Source organism: Opisthocomus hoazin, chromosome 8, assembly GCF_030867145.1.
Source record: "Opisthocomus hoazin isolate bOpiHoa1 chromosome 8, bOpiHoa1.hap1, whole genome shotgun sequence".
In the NCBI taxonomy this organism is placed as follows: domain Eukaryota; kingdom Metazoa; phylum Chordata; class Aves; order Opisthocomiformes; family Opisthocomidae; genus Opisthocomus; species Opisthocomus hoazin.
The window spans coordinates 39,222,175-39,244,773 of NC_134421.1; the positions used below are offsets into that span (position 1 = coordinate 39,222,175).

The 22,599-nt window shown below is 38.2% G+C and overlaps 1 protein-coding gene across 1 annotated transcript in view; it reads right to left on the minus strand.

Moving 5' to 3' along the window:
* Window positions 1–22,599, minus strand: part of ARID2 (AT-rich interaction domain 2) — a 107,340-nt gene that overhangs the window by 3,850 nt on the left and 80,891 nt on the right. Inside the window, exons 13-20 of the mRNA XM_009943408.2 lie at window positions 22,386–22,520; window positions 21,710–21,909; window positions 18,476–21,336; window positions 10,378–10,526; window positions 4,783–4,921; window positions 4,598–4,683; window positions 190–313; window positions 9–100 (exon numbers count right to left, since the gene is read on the minus strand). Of these exons, the coding sequence (XP_009941710.2) occupies window positions 9–100; window positions 190–313; window positions 4,598–4,683; window positions 4,783–4,921; window positions 10,378–10,526; window positions 18,476–21,336; window positions 21,710–21,909; window positions 22,386–22,520 (3,786 nt within the window). The remainder of the gene's footprint in view (window positions 1–8; window positions 101–189; window positions 314–4,597; window positions 4,684–4,782; window positions 4,922–10,377; window positions 10,527–18,475; window positions 21,337–21,709; window positions 21,910–22,385; window positions 22,521–22,599) is intronic.

Genomic DNA, 22,599 nt, shown 5'->3' on the forward strand with positions numbered 1-22,599 from the left:
ATGCTTACCTGCGACCACATTCTGAATATTTACCGATATTTTTTAATATTAAGGCAGCTGTTAATCGGATGTGTTTAGTTATTGGTCCCTCTTTTTCATCCTACAAAAGTAAAGAGGAAAAAAAGATGTAAAAGCCTTGTAGTAGCACGCAACAATTAATATCTAATACTTGAGCCAAACAATACTAACTGTGAAATCTCTGAAGACGAGGTTTCTTGATCCCCTCCTTAATGCCATTAGGGCAGCACTTGGATGATTCACAATGGCCTTCTGTGCTCTGGGGGTAGAGGCAGTACCCCCTGCAGCTGGCTGCCTGCATTAATAAAGAAAGAATAATAAAAGTAAGCTTTGCACCACTTTCTAGAAGATCAACAACTCTGAACATTTATTTTTACAATTTTTTAACCTATCTTAACAGAGACGCAAAGATCCATTAATACTTGGCGTGGATATGTGATTTGCCTTTTATTTCCACAAATATAAACCTCATTGCAAAGCCTTCAGAAGTGTCATGGGCTTTTTTTTTATATGAAAAATCACTTCTCTTGAAGAAGTACTGCTCATCACCCACGACATTTGTGATGGAAAAGTAATATATTGTACTAATGACATAGCAACTTCCTGAAGTGTACCTATTTAAAGGAATGTTTTATCAGACAAGGTTTAACAGGAACTGTGATAGCAGCTATGCAAATATTATCTGAGATTTGGCCAGAGAATGTCCTTAAAATACAGCTATTGACACAGCTTGACACAGCTCACCAGGACCATTAGACACTAAGACAATATAAAATACACATTAACTGTGGTTAGTGAGGAGTAATATAAAGTAATATGATATATGCTCTAAGACATAAAACATCTAATTCTTAAATCAGATCAAACATTTGTAAAACCAAGTACCTGTTACTACAGCTTTCAGACCGAGATTAATAAATTAAGCAAGGTATTTTATAAAGCTGGTACAAGTAACAAACATAGCAGAAGCAAATTCTCCATTTTCAGTATTAACACTGAAGCCAAAGCTCTGTTTCATTAAATTACTCATACAATTAGAGTTTAGAATGTATAAATATGCAACTTAATAAGTAAGACTCAATGTCATCTCGAAGGGAAGTTTTGCAGTATCAATGGTGAAAAGTATCAACACGCTTCAATACATTGAACAATATTGTTTTGAAGTCTCTTCATACCGTAGTAGAACCTGATTAGAACATGAACATACTAGAAATATACAGTAGTGCTTACTTGCAAAGGTAGCATGAAGCAAATGTAAATGTTCCATTTTTTAAAAGCTAGCCTGCAGGAGTATGATTTAGGCATCTTTCACTGTAACTGAATATTCTAAGAATAAAACTTGAATTCTCTATTCAGACAAACTTCTTTCATAATCTGAAATTCTAACAACAAGGGAATCTATTTTAAAACTAGAAAAAGGGTTCATACGAGTGGTTTCAAACCACAAAACAGAAAATTAAGAAGTAGTAACAGACAGACTCCTCCCTAAAAACTCAGCTCATCCTCCCCTGAATGGAAGTAAGGGTTTGAAAACCTTTATGAAGCGAAGGGAGAAGGGCCAGAACTGAATTAAGACACTGTTGGTCAATGACATATGTTTATAGGAGACTGAGTACCACAGTAAGGGAATTATCATCTTCATTTTTAATTTCTGGAACATTTTTCTTTTCCATATATTGAGAAGAGCAAGGATTCATCAATGGACGCTGTTCCAAACCTCTCTCTTCAACAGCTATCGTACTATATTTCAGAAAGTTGAAGTACTATTGCTTTGTTTCTAGAAGTGTTGAAAAAGGGACAATTGCAGTAAATTCGGAAGATATCAAAAGATTGTTTTCTGTTTGATATTGGAAAAAAAAGAAGTGGATAAAATTTACTGAGACATCAAGTGGACTGACTTGTGTCTGTGGGCAAGTAGCTCTCTCAAGAAACATCTAGATTCCGTAAATTTTTTTTATTATCCACTTAACTTCAAACCATAACATTCATCTGTGATTCAAAGTTATACCCTGCTCCACTCCCACGGTACATGAAGAATATTTTTGATAGCTCACACTACCACCTTTGCTTCAGTGGCAACAAGGAAAAATTTAATGTGAATCCAAAAAGACTCAAATGCACAAAGCTACAGTTGACATACAGTTAATTGCTAGTGCTACCTGACCTTCCAAGAATGTAATATTCAGCTACCTCTGAAAACCAGAAGAGGAAGAGTTAATATCATACAACTTAAAAAGCAAAGAAATACAGAATTAAGGTATACAACCAACTCTGTAACGCAGCTTAACTCTGCCTACCTGGTTCTAGCAAAAGCCATTACATATTTTTTCAAGCATGTATGATGTTACGACAGACAGAAATTATGATTAGGGGAATGAACCCCTGTGTGTTACACAGATTTTACTTCCAGCACCAACAACACTCCCTCTATCTGCACTCTCCAAGGTAGGTGTAGTTTGACTGAATGGTGAGGCACTAAGTGAAGAAAGTTGGCCTAATTAATGCCTAAAAGTTGATGGCTTTACACATGCTTCACCTCAGCACCAGTTCAGCTGTTCTTTCAGCTCCATACAAGAGTTTAGTCATATAAACAATGAGCGATCTGCTGATACATCTGACAAGTTTCCAGGACTCAACAACAAGTAAATTAAACCAAAAACTTGTAAGTCAGCTTTAAGACACGACCACTTAAAGCCAGCTTGAGGTGACCTGTTGGAGCGAGCTTACAGTTTGATTTGACAAGTCACTGATTCTGGAAAGCAAATTATCAAGTCCTGTCTCCCTCATGTAGCTCTTTCTAGTTGTGTGAACATAACTCTGTGGCAGCACTGTAAGATTATGTGGGTTACACGTTACACATAATATCCCTATTCGTTGATTTCTTCTTTGGTAAAAGAGGAGTAATGGACACATGTGGGAAGAGAGTAAAAGTAATGGACAGGGAACCTCTGTGATTTCATAAAACAGCTGTGTGTATTAACTGTTGTGAGTGCTGATAGAGAAAGGTCTCATCCTCTCCTTTTGTTCCAGACCACCTCCTGTACTGGTGTTCACCTGACTGTACGGCAAATGTATTCCACTCATCTGGCAAACTCACTTTTCTGACTGGTTAGGGTTTTTTAAAAAAAACACAGAATTTATTTACCATACAATGAGACAAAAACTCAAGCTAGTTCTCCCACTGTAAGCAGTGCATAGCCACGAGAAGGAACAAGGGATGGCAGCAAGAGTCAAAATATCCTACTTTGAGTAGTGGAATGCTCTTATTTCAACTTGTATTCTGAGGTCATATCCTTAGTATCTTGTGATATTGCAGTCTCAATATTTCAGTGAGAACTGGTTATGTATATAAATTCCTTATCTGACCTAATTAGGGAATTCTGCCTTAGAAGAGGGGATGTATGATCTAATATGAGTACCTGTCCCAAATTCAGAGAAGCCCATAAGGACACAGAGCTACTGGATGTGTAACCTGTGTGATGGAACATTTCTGAAAAGGCAGAGTTGAGATCACATCGTGCTAGTAGATGGTATCATCCCTATGCTTCCCATTTACCAAGTACTTAAGACTACACTGCCATCATTCTTCATTTTGTGGTTTTCAGAGGTCCGAATGTTGTTCAGTGTAATGAAACAAGGCACCATAAAGCAATCATAAGTCTGTGTTAAGAAGTTTGTTTATATTAAAAAATAAAAGGACTCACAAACTAAATTTCCCAGCTTTCATCATACTCAACTTTCTCTACTGCCTTAAGCAGCTTGGTAGCAATTTAACTAGCCACAGAACAGACTGCAGAAATCTGCCTGCGACCATGTAATTACATCTTTAGCTTGCAACAAGGAGATTGCAGTTAGTTACTAACAAAGACCTAGTCTTAAAACACTTACACAAGTAACTGAACCCTGAACAACTCCAGTATTAATACAACCATCCCCACAACCCCACAGCAATGGGGTTGTGCTCTCCAATATTAATTCCAGATGGTTGAAATCATTTTGGGAAAAAGGAGAGCCAAAGCTGATTCCAGGTAGCAGCACAAAATTAGAAGACTCAGAGGAGTCAGTATTTATTTATCTTGTTTGCTTGTTTAAAGGAAAGCTTATTACAGGAGTCCCTGGATCGAATCAGCCCAAGTTCAGACCACAGAACTGGAAGGAATGTAGCAAGTTACAAGACTATTCATCTCAGCGGTATGAAACGGCTGAACTGTACACAACAAATAACTTTCCATTTGGATTACAAGCACTTTACTGCTACTATAAAAGTTATAAAATTCTGTCCAGTTAGGAAAAATCAGGAGAATGTGTTGAGAACAACGTTCAGCACAGAGTACTGACCCATATACCTTAAAGAATTCCCTGTTCTTTTTACGATAACTGCAACCACGTATACCACAGCAGAATCTATTCCCTCTTTTGCCCATTTTGTCTTACTGTAATGGACCTCAAATTTCATTACTACTATAGACTCTACCTACATATGCAGAGTTTCACCTGATAAGTTATAAATACACAAATTCTTCCAATAAATTCTAATTCTCTTATTTTTACTACTGCTAATGAGGCTCAGGTCTCTTACTTATTGGAAGGCTTCTGATTTCCTGCTTGTCCGTGTTCATCTTGCTTTAATCCTGCAAGCAAAGCATCTCTGGAACAGTGCTTATCCTGTTTGGGGAAAAGATAAAGACAGTGAGAAAGGTGTATGAAAATTTACCATGAAATTCCTACTATTTTCTTAAGTAACATGTGAAAGAAAATCTGCACCTGTAGATGAGTAATGAAGGAAAACCTCTGCCGCTGGAAAGGTTCACATCCCTCCCATAAGCACTGCCCTGGGTAGACATCCTTTCCTCCATGTTCAGTTGCTGCATGATAGAAAACTTGTGACGGTGTTTGAAACCACCTACAAAAAGAGGGGGAGGGGAATTTAAGTGGGTTTTTTTTCCAGTTAATGATAAAGCACAAATACCACAAACATAAATGCATACTGGCTAAACATTTTTATTTTCTGAAACAAGACATGCATTGGCAAATGAAAAGTCAGATAATTTTAAAAGGAAAAACATGTACGCATATAACCCGTGAGCTACCAATAAATGGCAAGATGGTTTTGTCAAATTCGATTGAAATAGCATCCTTCTATTTTACCACTTACACATTACCAAAGAAATAATACATGTTAATTCCAACAGATCCATTCTCTGCAATACAAGCAAAACACAGTAACAAACAACTAAAAAAGTTGGATTTCATGTATTCCTTTTCCTGTTTTCCTCCTTTACTGACAGTCTTATTCAGACCTTATTTAAACTTCAATTGGGAGAGAGATGTACACCATTAATCCTATTTGCTCTCAATACTGCATGCTTGTCAAAACCGATAGAGTAAGAGACCAATCTAAAATTAGTGCTCTTTCACACCTGAACTCTAAATATCAGGAAAATGGCTAGATGTCATTTCCTGATGCACACAAAGTTGAAAAATGTCACTTATGTGACCCTTTTTAACACCTTCACTTACACCTCAATTTTAAATGACTTTCCAAAAGCTCAAACTAAGCACTTTGCCTGCCGACAGCCCCAGCCGACAGCCCCAAAGCACAGGACCTGAGGCACTTCAGCAAATGAAGTGCTTCTGCATCAGTATAAAAGATGAAGTTGTCCTAAGCCTGGCCCTGTAATATTCTCCACAGTATATTTCGTGTATTCTGTATGTTGTATTTGGTGAGAGCTCGGGTGTGACATACCTTACAGTGAGTTCAAGCCCAACAAGGGCGTTCTTCCATTCCAAAGTGGTAGAAAAGTTACAACTCACTGTGAATGCCACCTCAAAATACTGGTGAGTCAACAGTTCCTAAGCAGTTCTTAGATTTGCATTTTCAAATTGTCACATAGATACAAGATGCGTAATTTTAACGTGTATCAGATGATAATGGAGAACCACTATATTTCAAAGAACATTAAATGAAAATAGTGAATGACTCAAAGTGTGGGTTTTTTTAGTCTAGATACACTTTAAAGTGTATCTCAAGTGTTACAAACTACATCCCTTACTTCAGCAGAGGAAAAATGGCCAAAATAAACAAGACTTAGCTGCTTGCAGTTCTCTTCAATACAACTAACCCAGTACATCAACACCCACTTAAGGCTTGGACAGAAGGGGTCTAGAAACCTAGCTGCTGCCACTTGGGAAGTCATTACCACCAGCTGTCTTCACACACTTGTTGGACGGACGCCACTGGTGCAGCAGTCTCGCCGAAGAGGAAACACACACACCCACCTCAGCCGCTCCGGTTCACATGCCAGTATTTTGGTTTCAGTTAACAAGAGCAGTATTTGCATTAAGACGTTTGACTGAACTCACTGGGCTGAACAGTGGCAAGAGGGAGATGACCTTCAATCAGAGACTTACAGCAAGCAGCCAAGGATGAAGCAACATCTTAAACCTACAGCAGCTGTTTATGAACAAGCTCCTGCCAGACCTCTCAGCGTCGGAACAGCAGACCAGGAGGTGCTTTGGTCCAGCCGCCTCCTTCCACACCCCACTACTCATTTCAATACTGCCCATTACGCAAACACACTTGTGATCGATACGTAGACCTAAGCGAACAGATACTGTTACCTGAACCCTGTAAAGGTGTCAAGCCTAATTTCACCCAGAGAAAAGTCTTTGTTACAAACTGCATCCTACTGCAATAGCCACCTGTAATACAGCAACTACCTTCTGCATAGGCAATAAATACCACTCTCTTAAAAAGCATTCACCTCTTCTATGACAGCCAGCTGTTACTGAAGGGAAGCTGGGAAGAAGAAATACCTGCCTCTTGCTGTTGGTCTCGACAGCCCATAGGAGGAAATGAAATTAAAGTGTTTTACATCTACATTGGCTCAACGGCAGACACTGATGTTTCAGAGGACAGAAAGATGATGTCTTTCCTCAATAACGGGGAATGTCAGTACGTAAACTTAAGTCTGACACAAACCTATTTACGAATAATATCTGGCATGGTCGAAACAAATTTCATGGCAGAAGTGAAACCCAAAACAGTTTAAAATATTTTACTCAACACAGCAAGGCTTTAGGAAAAATAAAACTATCAGCTATGTTGGTTCATTCACTGTATAATACATTCTGTGTTATACTTCAATCATTGGTCTCAGATTCAAATTTACTATCATTTTGAAGAGAAAAAAACTATTCTTCCTTAAAGAAACACCTAAGCATAGTAATAAAAAACAGCTTAAGTACTGAGAATATGATCAGTTGAATCTAGACTCTTGTTTCCCACTTCATTTCTCCATCATTCTGTTCAGCTGCTGAACAGAATGTTAAACTAATAACTGATCTGACAGGCAGTGGAGATTCAAGAGCATTTCCAATTTACTTTTTAAATACCAAGCAATGCAAGAGCAGACCTCTCCAGCCTACCTGTGAAACAAAATAGCAGCTTTTAAATTAAGCTGAATACAATTAGCAGTACTTGCAGACAGCTGAGCTTCAAAGGAAAACATCTACTTTGTTACATCCTGAATGCAAAGTAGTGTGCTGACTGACACCTTTTAGAGTTTTACTTCCATTTCAGATACTAAACCTGAATACATCTGTGAGAGGCACATCATACAACTACTTGCATAATTAGGCCTCATCTGATTGTGGTCTTCAGATACTACTAAATCTGCTGCATTTTATTTCAAAATCTTGGTATAATGTTTCCTAATACAGTTCTAAGAAACAAAACAGCAGAAGCCACACCCACGCCACTGGAATGCTGCTGACTGCCCCAGCCAAGTTAGCAGGCTGGAAAAGAACATACTATCTTATTTATTTATAATTATACTGATTCTCAATAAAACATTTTTGAAGGCCTTCACTGCCTTCTGCAATACATCCTGAAATAGAAACTTCATGCATATATACTGTAAGAATTAAACCTTCATAGAAAAACAGGTGCAAATGACCACATCAAATTTGTCTCCTGTCATATCCTTCTGGTTAATTATGAACACCATGAAAGAAACACTGTTCTATCATTCTACTACGATGAACCTGCCTGCTTAATACTTATGAAAAAAAAATTGCTAAGCAATCACGAATGAAACCAAGTAGTGGATGTAAAATTCACACAGACTAATGACCCACTCAGAATAATCTTGTTTCCTGCTTAAACAACTCATTAAAAACAGCTAAGATTGAGAGCTAGAAACAAAACAGTTACAATAACAGGTGGCATTTCCAGATTTTTCTTTATGCCTGTTTGAAGCAGGAAGCCTCCAAAAGACTTGATACTCCTGTTTTTAATCAGGTTGTTGAAGGAGTATAAGTAAACAATATACATTTGAGGAAGATGCTAACTTAACATGTTGGTTCTCTCTTCACAGAGCATGCTGACCATAATGTTTACCTTAACTGTTTTTAGGCTGGGACTGAAATAAACATTTTAGAAGTAAGAGACAGCATTAAGAACAAGAGCTGTGTGTCACACGGACTACAATCTATCAATGCAAAAATCTCTGGGAAATAATGAAACTTAACCATGAACAAAAACCAGTACAGTAAGCAACAACAGGAGAAATGAAAGTAATAGAAATAATACACTATCTTTGAAATAAGATGTAGAGATCAACTTATAAAAAATATGGGTTTCATAGCCCTTAACTCCAGTCTCTGGAAAATTTACTAGAATAATATTTCAAGACAGACTTACAAAAAGACTGATTATGTAAGGTAATCATAAGTGTACTGTTACTCCTCCTGCCCCAAAATTTGCCTGCACATATTCACATCCTAGTTCACATGTGATATCAGCTTGTTCCAGTTAGATGTCACCTCAACTCTACACAACTCATCCTACATAGCTTCAGACATGGAATAAAGCTGCTGACGAACTTACACTTCAAAACTGTAGTTCAGCAAACTCTTGAAGATGGTATAAACTGGGGAGGCTTCTGCTAAGAAACCACCCCACTTTTCATTTCCACCTCAGTACAACCCACTCGTGTACTCTTGTATAGGTGTTTATGCATCTATTGGGCAGCCAGGAGAGTATGGCTCTACGGTTACATTTATCAGTAGTAAATGAGTAAAATAAAAAGTAAAATCAAGTCTTACACGTATTTCTTACATAGAGAAGTGTCACCTAGCAAAGAAACAAAATCACTTTTAAGGTGAAAACAGGGCAATTATTTAAAAAGTGCCAGATCTCTATAGTACCAGCCAGAGTCTTATCTAAAACCACTAAGTCAATGCAAGACATACAGATCTTGGAATGATGTTTGTAAGGAATGAAAGAAACAGAAGTCACAGCATCAGGGGTCTACAGATTAACTGTCCATCTGTATTCCTCTAATTCTGTTCATATGCCTCATTTTCACCTTCACTTCTGAACATTTGAACTTCTCCATCGTTTCATCGCAACTTTCTGAATGCCGACACGCTAGCTTTCTGCCAAATCAGCTTGTCTTTATGCTCCTTTAGTCTTGTCCTATGACGATGAAGTGTTTCACCCTTTTTCATGTCCATCCTGCACGTTATGTGTTTTCTTTCACTGTTTTCAAAGCAGCTATCTGACAACTACCTTTGTTTCACCAATCTGTATCCTTCAGTGAAAACTAAGCATATTCACAAAGCTACATTATTTTAAAAATCAATGTCAAGATGTACATACCGATAACAGGGGTACTATCATATTTTTATAAGCCTACATCCAAAAGCCTGCCAGCTCACTCCTATTACGGACAACAGCAAATCAAAAAAAGTCTAATCATTGCTGTCTAGTCTGAAGGCTAAGTTCCGTTTTATTTCCTTTTGTGACAATGGAGTCCTGCGGCACACAAATGGTATCATAATTACTAAAACTAGCCATAATCTAAATAAGACTTTGTTTAGGACATAGAAGTGCAACACCCTGCTCTTGCAAAACTGGAAACACAAGAAAGAAACACACGAAACACAAGTAAGATTAGAAGCTGGAAACACAAGAATATGTGAAGACAGGATTTGTAACTGGAGTACGGTAACTATATTTGTACTTGCAACACACAGAACAAGCTTCAGAGCCAGGAATTTTTTTTTTTTAAACTTAACTACATGACAATATTTATTGCTGAAGAATCAATATACCACAAGAAGGCCACATAATACTCAGTTTATGCTCTGAAGTGTAATTAAGAACAGTTAAATGTCTTGCACTCCCTCATCTCAGCTTCAGCCTCCTTAACACTTTTCACTTTTTCCTTTCCCCACTGACGAAGTACAAAGTAACTTAAGGAAACAGAATCGATGGAACTTGTAGAATCACTTTCTATACACAACCATCTGTTACGTATTAGCAAAAGGTAGTTAAATAAAGGAGCCATTTACTTTTTACAAGACTGCCAGAGACACATGAAGTTCTGTCCAGGTTTTTTCATTTGCTCTGCATGCTGACTTGCTGCAGTGTATGAAGGCGGCTGCAAATTGATCTGCTGGCCCTGTACTTGCACTGTTGGTATCGACGTTGCAGGTGTGCTCTGCAGAAAAAAGTTAAAGCACAGTTTTAAACAGCACTTATCTCAAGACTTCACATACATTTTACTGTTTGTTCAAATATGTTTTGATTCACACTTTAAGCCACCACAAGTTTTCAGATTCTAATACTTTGAACTCTGAACAATCATCAATAGACATAACATGAAGGACATACAACTTGTACACTGCAGTATTTATGCAGAAGTTTCTAATATTCAAATTACTAAACCTTATGTCTAAATTCAAATACAGAATTATGAACTGCAAAGGAATTTCTCAAGAGCACCAGTGGAGCAAAGGTTAGCGTTATTTTGCAAAGGCTTTGTTCTTTAAGAAAGAAAAAAAATGCAAAGTCAAGGGGGTGCAATATTATCAGCATAGGGAATAGTGTGCTTTCCTATGGAAATGTAGGAGGAAATATTGCTAAAGTAAGTAAAATGAGCACTGATACATCTAAAACTGTTTTATGTTCTTTGATGAAATGGTTTTATGTGCTGCATCTGTGGAGTTCTTGAACTGGCGCATTAATACACATCAGCCTGTGTTACAGAGTGCATAAGAAAAGGTGAACTGAACAATGCTGAAGAAACACTACTAAAGACCTCGAGGCTCAAACTATGACATACCATTTTCTCTGTAAAACTTTGCAAATTCTATAATTCTTTAAGCCCTTGTAAAACCAGCCAGCCCAAGTATATTTATACAGAACACCACATGCCCAGAACACCTACACAGGCTGTACAACTTGTAGAGTGAAATATAACCATTTCAGAAAGGAAAAAGATGTTCCCCTTGCTTCCTTGCAATATTACAAGATGCTTATTTTAACAGTGAATAAATATTGTCTTAAAAGTAACCAAAAAGAGGTAAAAACAAAGCCAAAATAAGTCAATTTTATTTCTTTTTCTGAATAATAGATACTGAACATTGGATTTCCCCTTTTCAGAACACTGTTTATGTCAGAATACTGCTTCTCTTCCTTCTTGTTTCCTGGAAGGCTCTGGCCAGCAAAACACTTATAAATATGATGAGAATAAAAAAAATTAAGCTTCTGAATATTATCTAGGAATGAAGACTTAACATCCTTTTCTTCCCTACTGTTAGAAAAGGAATGTAACACTCTTTCAAAGAGACCAACCAAAACTACTTTCAGGTCTGTGTTTATTATAAAAGAAGCATTTTCAAATGGTGCTCATAATATTTTGTTCACATCTTCACAGCTCTGTTACTGAATAGCTTTAGACTTTAACTGTAAAGAAACCAACAACTTCTAACATTTCATTTGCATATTGATTTTAAGTTTTCTTCCTGCTGCTCCCTCTTGGCATTGTGGACAACAGTCACACAGGGTAATGAGTTAACAACTATCACAGATCGTACACTGCTAATAACAGGACCAAAGGGACAGCAAAAAAGCCCCTTCAAAACCAAAACACTTCCCATATCCAGGCATAAATCCTGATAAACATAAGACAAAAAAACCTCAGCAAAACTCCCGAACACAGCACAACTACTGCACGATGCCTGTGATCTGCATGTTTGAAAAGCTGTAAGAAAGGACTCGAGTCCATTAGTCACAACCATAAATTATTATGAACCCCGCAGTGATTGTCATCTAAAGACCTCTAAGCTATTTTACAGATTGGGTAATGAATTATCACAATGTATCTTTTAAACAAAGATAAACACACCAGTGGAGCCTTTTCAGATCAATGTCTCTCTAACAAGGCATTTTTAAAGTGAAGCTGAAAGTAAAATCATCAAGTGTCAACAGTACAGCTTGTTACACAATCTTCACTTGGCATCCTGATATCAATGCATTATGATGGTTTTCATGTGACTTTTTATCCCTATCGAACTTCTGTCTCATTTGATGTGCTAGAGAGCATGAGCTTACTGAATTAATTCAGTATTTCATTTAATTCTCATCATTCAATGTGTGGTTCATGTATTATTTACTCTATTCTAAGCAAACCCTGCAATTAATCCAGAATTACGAATTTTCTCAAGGATTTTTCTGGCAAGCTCTCCTAGTGGTACTCAAAGGTTTTAATACTGTCTCCTTAAAAACTGTTTATTTTCAACAAAGACATCTGAGATACACAACACAAAATGTTATATGCTGAAAATGAAAGCACAGAAAGGGAAACAAATTTTCAGGACAAAAATTTAAAATTCAGTTTCGCCTCCAATTTCTTTCTAACCTTTTTTTTCAGTGAAGAAGAAAAAAGGTGATAAACTGAAATGTGTAAAATAATTGTTGTTGTTTAGAATTCTTGTATTTCTACTGTGCTGCAAAGTAGTTTTGCTCAAACTTGTAGCATATAGGGGGTTATAACTTCCAACAATTTTTAAGTCATATTTATTGCTTGCCTATCAACTGTGCTGATTATATTTTAAAATCAACAGATAAAGTAATTCTATTTGTTTTCCTAGGTTTTATTTTAGAAACACAAGTTCTATGTTTGAACATCTCAAAGCTTTCCTCTCTTTCTTCAAGAGATCAGAAATATGGCTAATTTTTCTTTTCTCCCTTCTCTATCTTCATATATCAATTTGGTAATGCATGATACATGAGATATCACTAAAATTAGGTACAGTCTTTGTTTTTCAGAAATGAAAACTCCTTTTTTCCAGAAATGTACCTAGAAATACTTGCTATGTGCTACCTAGTTTACAGTACTGACATGCAATGATTTATGTAAACTCACTTCTTTTATGATACAGAACTATGACAGACATTTAATTTTTCCTAATAAGTCTTTCTGGGAGAAGTAACACTGAAAAAAACCTCCCCACGCATAAAGATGTCACAAAATATCCTCCTCTAGCAAAAACCTTCAATGATTTCAGGTTCCTCAAGAAATCAAACGCCCAGTACTCTAGTACACTTGAAAGCACTTCATGGCATCTTCTTATCTTCAGCTTAGACCTCTCCATGATCTGATTTGTGATTGCCACCACTTAGCACTTCTGCAAATCAGATCTCACTGGATCTTGGGACTGAGAGGTACCACTGCCAACATTGCCTATCTCATTATGGTTTGCATCGAACTCCTAAAACTACATGAACACAAACCCTTAAAGCCTGTACAATCTACTTACAGAACAGACACCACAGCCTGCTTTTATTAAGCAGCAGATTTTTACCTCTAGACTTTGTGACTTTAGCTTGAGATATCGGGGGGGAAGTCCAACATAGTCATGAAAACTAAGATTAAAGCTAAGAGCCTTCTGCTAACTAGAATGGACTGTTTATAAGAGATACTGATTTATTTTTATGCATGAGAGCTCCTCTATTTGGGCACACAAGCTCCCCACGTGGTAGGAGTAACAAACCCACTGGCTTAGGGCCAGAGATGGCCTCCAGTCCCATCTCATGGAACCAATGGTGCCATTCCCTTTATGTATTAATGGATAACTGTATTTTAGCATGATACGGGCCCATTTTATTTAAAAGTCCTACTGTGCCATCAGCAAGGGAACACACTACATCCCAGTGTGATTGGGGTCCTGTTGACATACTGACTCGTACGTAGTTTAAAAGCATTACGCTGTATTTTTTCTCCCATCATTAGTATGTGCACACCCATAGTAAATACATTTAACTCAACAATAAACCGTTAATTATTAGTAAAAATATTTTTTAAAGTACAACAGGATTTATAGTTTGATATTACAAAATTTTATGTTTAGCTTCTTCACGAGAATGAACATATATAAAAAAAGGTAATCTATAAACTGAAAATTAACATAGCAGGATTTAAGTGTGAGGAAGGGGTCAGGTGGATGGGTAGGCACTAAAATAAACGTTCTTTCCTTGTTAGATTACTGTTCTTTCCTTGTTAGATTACTGAAGTTTAAGTCTCCTTGCAACACTGTGCTTCACAAGTGAAGAGCAATAAAAGCACAGAGATTCTGTTTTTCGGTACTCCCAGCTGAGAAACTCATTTACTGTGTGGCTAGGAACAAATTACACCTCCTGGAGCTACACACCTGCTTTCTGGTGCATGGTAATTCTCAGCTTCCCAATCAGCAGAGAGCAGGAACAAATAGTTATGGCAAGACTCACACAGTTTTTGCCACCTAAATTTCCACACAAGTATGTTTCAAGTGGGTGGCCTTAAGAGAAATGGGTGTGCATTGTTTATGAGGGAATGACAGTGATGAGGAGGGAAGTGATTACTTTAAAAGCCAGATACGGCAATTTAAATCAGATTCGCTCACTTCTAGAAACTTGGCATGGTATCAGAGCATTCCTTCAAAATGCCTACCAATTGGGACAAACCAACGTGGTTATGTTCCACAGATGTTTTGGAGGTGTTTGAAGAGGAGTAGGAAAAAGTGGAAAAGAAAAGGAAATGTACAGGTAGGTAATTATTCATTTCTTTTTCATCCACCGGTCCAGCACAATGCCTCAGGAAAGCAATAATCCAGAACAGGGAACACCGAAATAAAGAAAAGTAAGCCAAGAAAGTACAGTGCCAGTTCTGTCTCATCTCAGACTACATTTCATGAGCTTACATAATACAGATGGACATATAAGAAAAAATTGCAACACTGTGTGTATCTTACATCCTCTTCTGACATAATCCATATACCCATAGCTCATTTTTTTATAAAAATGCAAAAAATGAAAAGAAAAATCTTTAGAGTCATTGTGTATGTAGCTATTTTTCAATTATTTCTGCTGAGGTGTACAATTAACATGGAATAATCACAACCTATGTGCAGAAGGTGCCTGTAGTTGTCTAACTGGATTTCAATAGCTCTACACAGACTGTCCCACAAACAACAAGGATATAACTTTCATTATTTTAGCAGGCCATTCAAATCAACATTTTTCCCCTCAAGTATATAGTACCAGACCATTTTGAACTACCATTCATATCATGAAACAAACTGTAACTTTTACGCTCTCTTAAGGATTATTTCACTTTGCTTTGCTTTCCTTAGTTTCCACCTTGCTGTTCCCTTCCTCCCCCTATGTGTTTGCCCTTCCTTATCTTCTGTTCAAGCACCTTCCCTTTCCACTCTCTGCAGTTCATGACAACTAATCCTGCTGTAGTTGCATAAGCAATACTCACCCCCCTTTTCTGTCCTCTCCATCTCTTTTTCCAGCCTCTCTGCTAGGTTCTAATTTTATTAGAAACATTCTCCTTCCACCCCTTTCTCACTTATCTGAAATACAATCTACAGCTTAAAATAAAATTTTAAGATGACAAGCAAACAGGAAATCACAGACTAACAGCTTCAACAGCTACGTAACTTTGCCTTAGCTAATATCCCTCTATTCCCTGTCCCTCACCTTTTTTCTCCATTGGGTTGTACTTACAATAAATTTCACACTGCTTGCAGAAAGTACTATGTTCTCCTATTTTTTCTGCAAAACAGCCAGTATACATTAGGTACTGCAGAGAGAATAAAACAATGTGGGTACTCAAGTGAACAAAAGTGCTCCTTAGCTGCTGCGTTTCGAAAAGTCAGAGACAAGAAAACTGCTTATCACACACGGAAGACTCTCAAAATGGGAAGGAGAAAAAAAGGGGGTTCTACAAGGCCTAACCTCAAAAGAAGTCATCATTAAAACTCAAACTGATTTCATAAGCATTTCACTACACCTTGATATTTCTGGATGTCAAAGATATTCATAAAAGCAGACCCAGTATTGGAAACACTTAACATCTCCTTTTCCAGCAAAACAATGGCTACTGCAGCTGCTCAGCAGCTTTGGAAAAAGAAAAGACCTGGCCAGAACAATTCTGGTACAGTTTATAGTCCAACACATCAATTTTAAAGGAGTGGTACAGATCTTTAGAAGTCTTAAGACAAACTATGATGTTCACTATATCGGAACAGAGTAGTACAGGGTAGCTTCTATTCTAAGTCAGTACTTAGCATCATCATGATAGACAATATTCATAAACAGCCATATATAATCACCTAAGGCAATTAACTAACAAATTAGATTGTTCACCAAGATCAAAACTAATAAACTCCTGTAACTTCCTATAATTTTGAAGAAAGCAAGGGCATCCGCTCAGCCAAATTCTACAGAAGCAGACAATAAATGAAGTTATTTTGATCTGCAAATCTGTACTGAGTGGCATACCCAGCTGGCAACACTTCTGTTTGTACTGGTAATGGAAAATCTAGGAACTATTAATGATAGCGATATTACTGATAGTGTAAAAAAGAAACTATCAGCATAGAAAATACTCTTTTTTTCTCTATTATCATGACAGAACTGCTAATCCAATACAAATTAAACAGTTAACTGTTTTACTCCCCTCTTCTCAAAAATCTGGAAATCTGATAGCTGTTTGAGACACAACTGTAAAGTCGTCAGCCACATGTCCAAGGAATAAATAACCACAGATAATATTTATTCCATTCCAGAAACACAGCCATACCATTTTCTATTTCAGCCAAATCCATAGCAAAGCTGTAACAGAAATTCAAACTGCGTAACAGCTAAAGACACTCACTGTAAAAGGCAAGGCATAGCTTGCTTTTTTCATCCACACTACAGAAAATCTAGCTCATTCTCCCTGTGGTGCCAAAAGACACTTTCATTTTGGTCAATTCATTTCTAATAAGAACAAAGATAAATAACATATCAGAAAAATAGGGATCTCTGATAAAACCTAAGTGAAAACTTACATGTGAGTTTAAAGACATTTTAAAAACATAACTCTGTGCAGTGTGGCAATTAAAAGAAAAAAGAAAAGAGAGAAAAAGAAAGAAGATTTGTTAACTGTTAGTCCTGATTTCTGACAGCTAGATGAAGTCAAGAGAGCTTTCAACAGAAACCTAACCTGACACAGAAAAAGAAGCAGGACTAGTGATCACTTGTTGAATTTTGAGTTCTAGCTCTTTTGAAGTCCATAAGGTCTATACCCGCTACCCCGTCAAAAACAAACAAACAAAAACCCGACCAACCAAACAAAAACCCAACCAAACAAACAAAAACGTAAGATAAGAAATGAAAGACCTGTCTTACCCCAAGGTCAAAATGCACTAACATACACTCAAGATTTCATTTCTCCTCTCCGGAGTCTGCCAGAACTCTGTGACTGCCAGACCTACTGTTCTATTCTTTTTGCTTCTATTCAGGTTAGGAATGCTTTTTGCAGAGGGATTTTTTTGACCACGTACAAAGTTAAAGTAAATTCTAGAGACTGGAATAATTTTAAACATGACTATCTATACTCACCAATGCTCATACAACTGATAGCCATGCCTCATTTCTAGTAAAGTGTTAGGGAGTAACCACTTTCATATGGTTAAGAGAAAGTTGACTGAGAAAAAAAACAAACCCCCAAAAAAGCCCTCTCCAAAATCTGCCAAACAGAAAAAAAACATAAGCAGTGCATACTGTACTGATAAAATAAAAATTACAAATCTTTTGCAATTAACATAAATATTTCAGCAAATTCACAGAACAATACTTTCTCCTGACTGTAGTGAACGTCTGAAGCAAACCTTTCAAGACAATCTTTAAATGCAAGAACTTCCAACCTCTTCCCGCAAGCGAGAAGCAGTTGCTGTGACTAACTTGCAAAAAAGTCTTATTCACCCCTCCTCCATAAGCAATAAGGACCAAGAATAAAAGGCAGAATAATTCTGACATTTTCAGAAGACTATACAACAATTCATTGTTGTTTTCAGAACAGTTAATCCTTTAAAGAAGAAATCAGCGAGCAGAAGTTCTTTCCTTACTGTGTATTATCAAGCTACAAACTATTTAAATTCCACTAGTGTTATTGACATTGAGAAGTATGCAAGCTATTAGAACTTTAGTTCATGAAAGAAGAGTAACCATCATTTTCTGAGTATTTTAAACACCATGCAAGAGATACAGAATGAGTTTACATTTTCACCCGCATTGTTTCACAGCATTAGTCAGAATCACAGTTGGAATAAACATAAAAAGAACACTGCAACATACCTGTGTGACCATGCTTTGTATATACGTGGTTGGATGCTGCTGCTTTTGTTGAACAGCACTTTCTATTGCTACTTTCGCTACAGTGCTTGGATCCGCTCCAGCTGGCACAGCAACCATAGTTGCACTGCAACCAGCATTGTTGGGGTCACTGATTGTAACAATTCTAACTCCTACTTTATTTGGAATTCCTGGAACAGTTTCCCTGTCATTATCCTCTGCTGGCCTCTTTACAGTTTTGCATTCTGCTGTGCCATTAGTAGACCGAACTTCGGATGACAGGGTAGACTGGGACACTCTAGGTCCTGAGTGTGGAACTGCTATGATTTGATGCCCCTGTATAACAGAGGCTGTAGATTGTGGTGAGACAACTACACTTGGGCGTTGCTGAGGCACATCTGAATTCAAACTTGAAGCTAGAGGTCCATTAGGTAAATCAGTGTTGGTACCACTAAGTTGCTGGGTTAACAGTTTTGCAGCCTCCTGTGTACCGCTTACAACAGGTGAACTACTCAAAGTTAATACAGGCCCATTAGAAATTCTTTCCCCTTGATCACCTTTGGCAGTATCTTGCTGCGTGGCATCCAAATTCCCTTGTTGTTCCACTGAAGATATCTCACCATTTCCTACATGATTGGAAGTTTTGTGATTTGGAATGTTTTTGCTCAAATGAGAACCATCTCCTTTATCAAAATCACAGATTCCATTAACTAGGGGCTTCTTCAAATCACTTTTAATTTCCTGTGTGTCCATCTGTTCAAAGTTCTGCTTTCCGGGAGCTCCGTTCTCACCCATTTCTAATGATGGCCCATTACTGACTTGTGAGCACTGATTGGCCTCATTCTGAGTTTTCCCTGAGTTAGAAGGAGGTAGACTGGAGTCACTATACTTTCTCCCATTTAAAAGACTTCCCACCTGCATTTCATTTTCTTTTGCATCCCCATTGCTGGTGTTTGCAGCTCCTCTTCGGCAGGAAGGATTCTCCATAACTTCAATTTTACGTTCATGAATGTGTAAACCTGTTGCTTCCTTTGCTTCTTCCTCCTTTTGGCAAATTATTTTATCACCTTTGAATGGGGGAGCAGCAGTACATGGTGATTGTCCAGCTGAAGGTGCTTGAGTAGCTGGAAGTGTTTGCACCTGTAGCCCAACTCCTGTCTGTGCTCCACTCACTGCAATTCCTGCTGGAGCAATGATCTGAGTTGCACTTCCCTGACTCACAGTTGCAGTAGCAAAACTCGTATTTGGCACAACTGTTATCGTAACCTGGTTGCCAGTAGTCCCTTGGAAAATAGTTGCTGGGCTGTTTGAGATCAACTGGCCTGGCAATATCTGTAAATTAGAAATGGGTACTGTTTGTACTGCCCCTTGGGGCTGGATTGCACCTGGGACCAGCTGAACATTTTGCTGTCCAACTAGCAGCTGCTGAGCTGGAGACTGTCCTTGAACTCCAAAACCTGGTGCCTGGTTATTGGCCATCTGATAAACCACCTGAGGGCTGGGAGCTCTTGCATTGTTAGGTGGAGGAATCTGTGGAGCTGGGAGTATAAGCTTCCCCCCTGGAGTCGAGGGGCCTCTTTTTGGAAGAAGCAGTTGTTTTATCAGACTAGACTCACCAGAGTTAGGCTGGCCAACTCCTGTATTAGCTTGTTGTGACTGAACTTGCATTTGTATTGGTTGTTGTACCTGTACCTGCTGCTGCGATGATGCTGGTGAATGTTGCTGCTGCTGCTGCCTCTTTACAGAAAGCATCTGGCTGACAGTAGGAGGGGGTCCTTGTGACTGAGGAGTGGTAGACGAAGATGACATAACTGTAGGGACTTGGTTATTTGTAACCGGACCTGGGGATGGCGAAGAAGATGGAGTAATGCTTGGCTGTCCAGTCAACTGGACAGCTTGACCAGCGGGAATAGAAGCTGGATTAGCAAGCACTATTTGATGAATGGCTGGTGCATACGTTTGACCTTGCTGCGCTGGCTGGCTTACAATCACTACACTTTGCTGAGATGGTGGCGGAGGCTGCTGCTGCGGCTGCATTGGCTGCTGTACCACGGCTGGTGGAACTTGCTGAGACGGCACAGGCTTTGGTGCGATATTCTGAAACCCTACCCTAGATGTTGGTGGGTTTTGGACACCTGCGAGCGTAACCACCTGCCCAGCTGCTACTTGGAAATTTTGAACCGTGGTGGCAGAAACAATGTTGGATGCAGAGGTCGTGACATACTGCTGTGGTGCTATGATGACGGTATCTTGTTGCTGGTTGCCAACAGAAGACTGCTGAGATGATGTCTGCCCAGGTTGCGATGATGTGCTGATTAGCTGCTGACCCTGTGAAACTGCTGAACTGCATGCTGGTATGTTTTGTACTCTGCCAAATATATGACCCTGAGGTACAGCTTGCTGAATTACCGTCACAGGAGTGCCTGAAGGTATCTGTCCTGGTACCACCGCATGCAGTGGAGACTGCTGTTGAATTACAGGTTGGTGGTGAAGCAGCGTCTGAGAACTAACAACAGTAACAGACGGCTGTTGTCCTGTAGTGCTGTAACTTTGATTAGAAGCTTGTGGTGCTCCTCCTACAGCAATAGTAACAGGAACTGCAGACTGGGGAACAGAGCTCTGGATTACTGTGGCCTTCACTACTTCACAGGGTATTGGACCTTTACTCTGTATAACAGTCACTGGAGCATTTTGTTGCTGCTGTGTATGAACAGAAAGATTTTGTGGAATTCTAGAAACAGTCTGTGCCACAGTATGAACACCTTGAATTGGAAAAGACATCTGTGTTGCTGTCAAAGTTGAAGACTGGTTAAGAGGCGTCCTCTGATAGTGATTTCCTACGCTTGGTAGCCCATGTGGGATTCCTGTTGAGATAAACACAGCAAAAATTTGGAAGCAAAAATTATTTCAAAACACATGAACATATTTTTTAAAATCCAAGGTTTGAATTTGTAATTCTATATGAAGCAGTTTCTCTTCTCAGCTATACTGCATCTGAATTAATGATGCAGCAACAATGGCTTGTCTTCTGACTGACAAGTTTATGTGCTACACATCAAACACCAGAATGGCACGCAAGTAAACATTGCAATCATTATTCCTAACATTCTTGAATAAAATCAATCAACACACGTGGCCCCACGTTCCAACACTTTCAAACTATCTTCAAAAACTTTTGTCTCTTATTGTAATTTCAAAATTACTGCAAAATACTTGATATTTAATGAATTTTAAAACCTGCTGGCGAAGGAGACGAAGACACATCAGGAATTGAATCAACCCGGACAACTGGGGCAGACGAAGTTGGTTGCTGCTGATAGTACATCTGAATGGGAAGTGGTATAGCTCTCCTTTTGACTCCTACCACATGTATATGTGCTTGACCGTTGTTACTTGGATCTTCTACTCTCTTCACTGTATGATTTGGAAAGACAGTTCTGCCAAACACAACATAAATCTGTGTTAATAAATGTTAATAAACACAGCAACTCAATTTTAACTAACTGTTTTTAACTAACTGCTCTTGTGTGCAGAGTAACTCCACTAACACCTGCATCTCTGCAATACAGCAGGATTCTCCAATAGCATCTGAGTATTCATCACTGAGGATCAACAGGTCCACCAGATGGTTGGCCAAGATCTCATACAAGCTAAGTGAAAACTACAATACCTCCAAAAACCGATTTGGAAAGAATTAAAAGGACTATATGCAGAGAAGGAACCCTATCAAAGATCCTGAAACAGAATGAAATAAAATTAAACAAACTCTAAATATTTGTTTCTATTAAAATTCCAAAACTGGACATCTTTCTAACTCAACTCAGTACATCTTTTCTCAAAGAAATCTAAAGCTACAAGTTAGTATTGAGCACATACAATTGCTTCATTATTGTTGCATGAATTTCTGTCTTACCGCAGACATTTATAAAATCCAGTTGATGTTAGGATTCCACCTCGAGCTAATTTACTACAGGTAGAGAGGTATTCAGAGTACATTTCTGCTCGAGAGACTGAGCAATCAAGATTCACCTCAAAATGTGCGTTCAACCTGAGGATGAAAAAATAAACTATGAAGCAAAATACAGAGAGTGCACTTTTAAAAGGGTTGTTAAAACACTTCTGTCTGT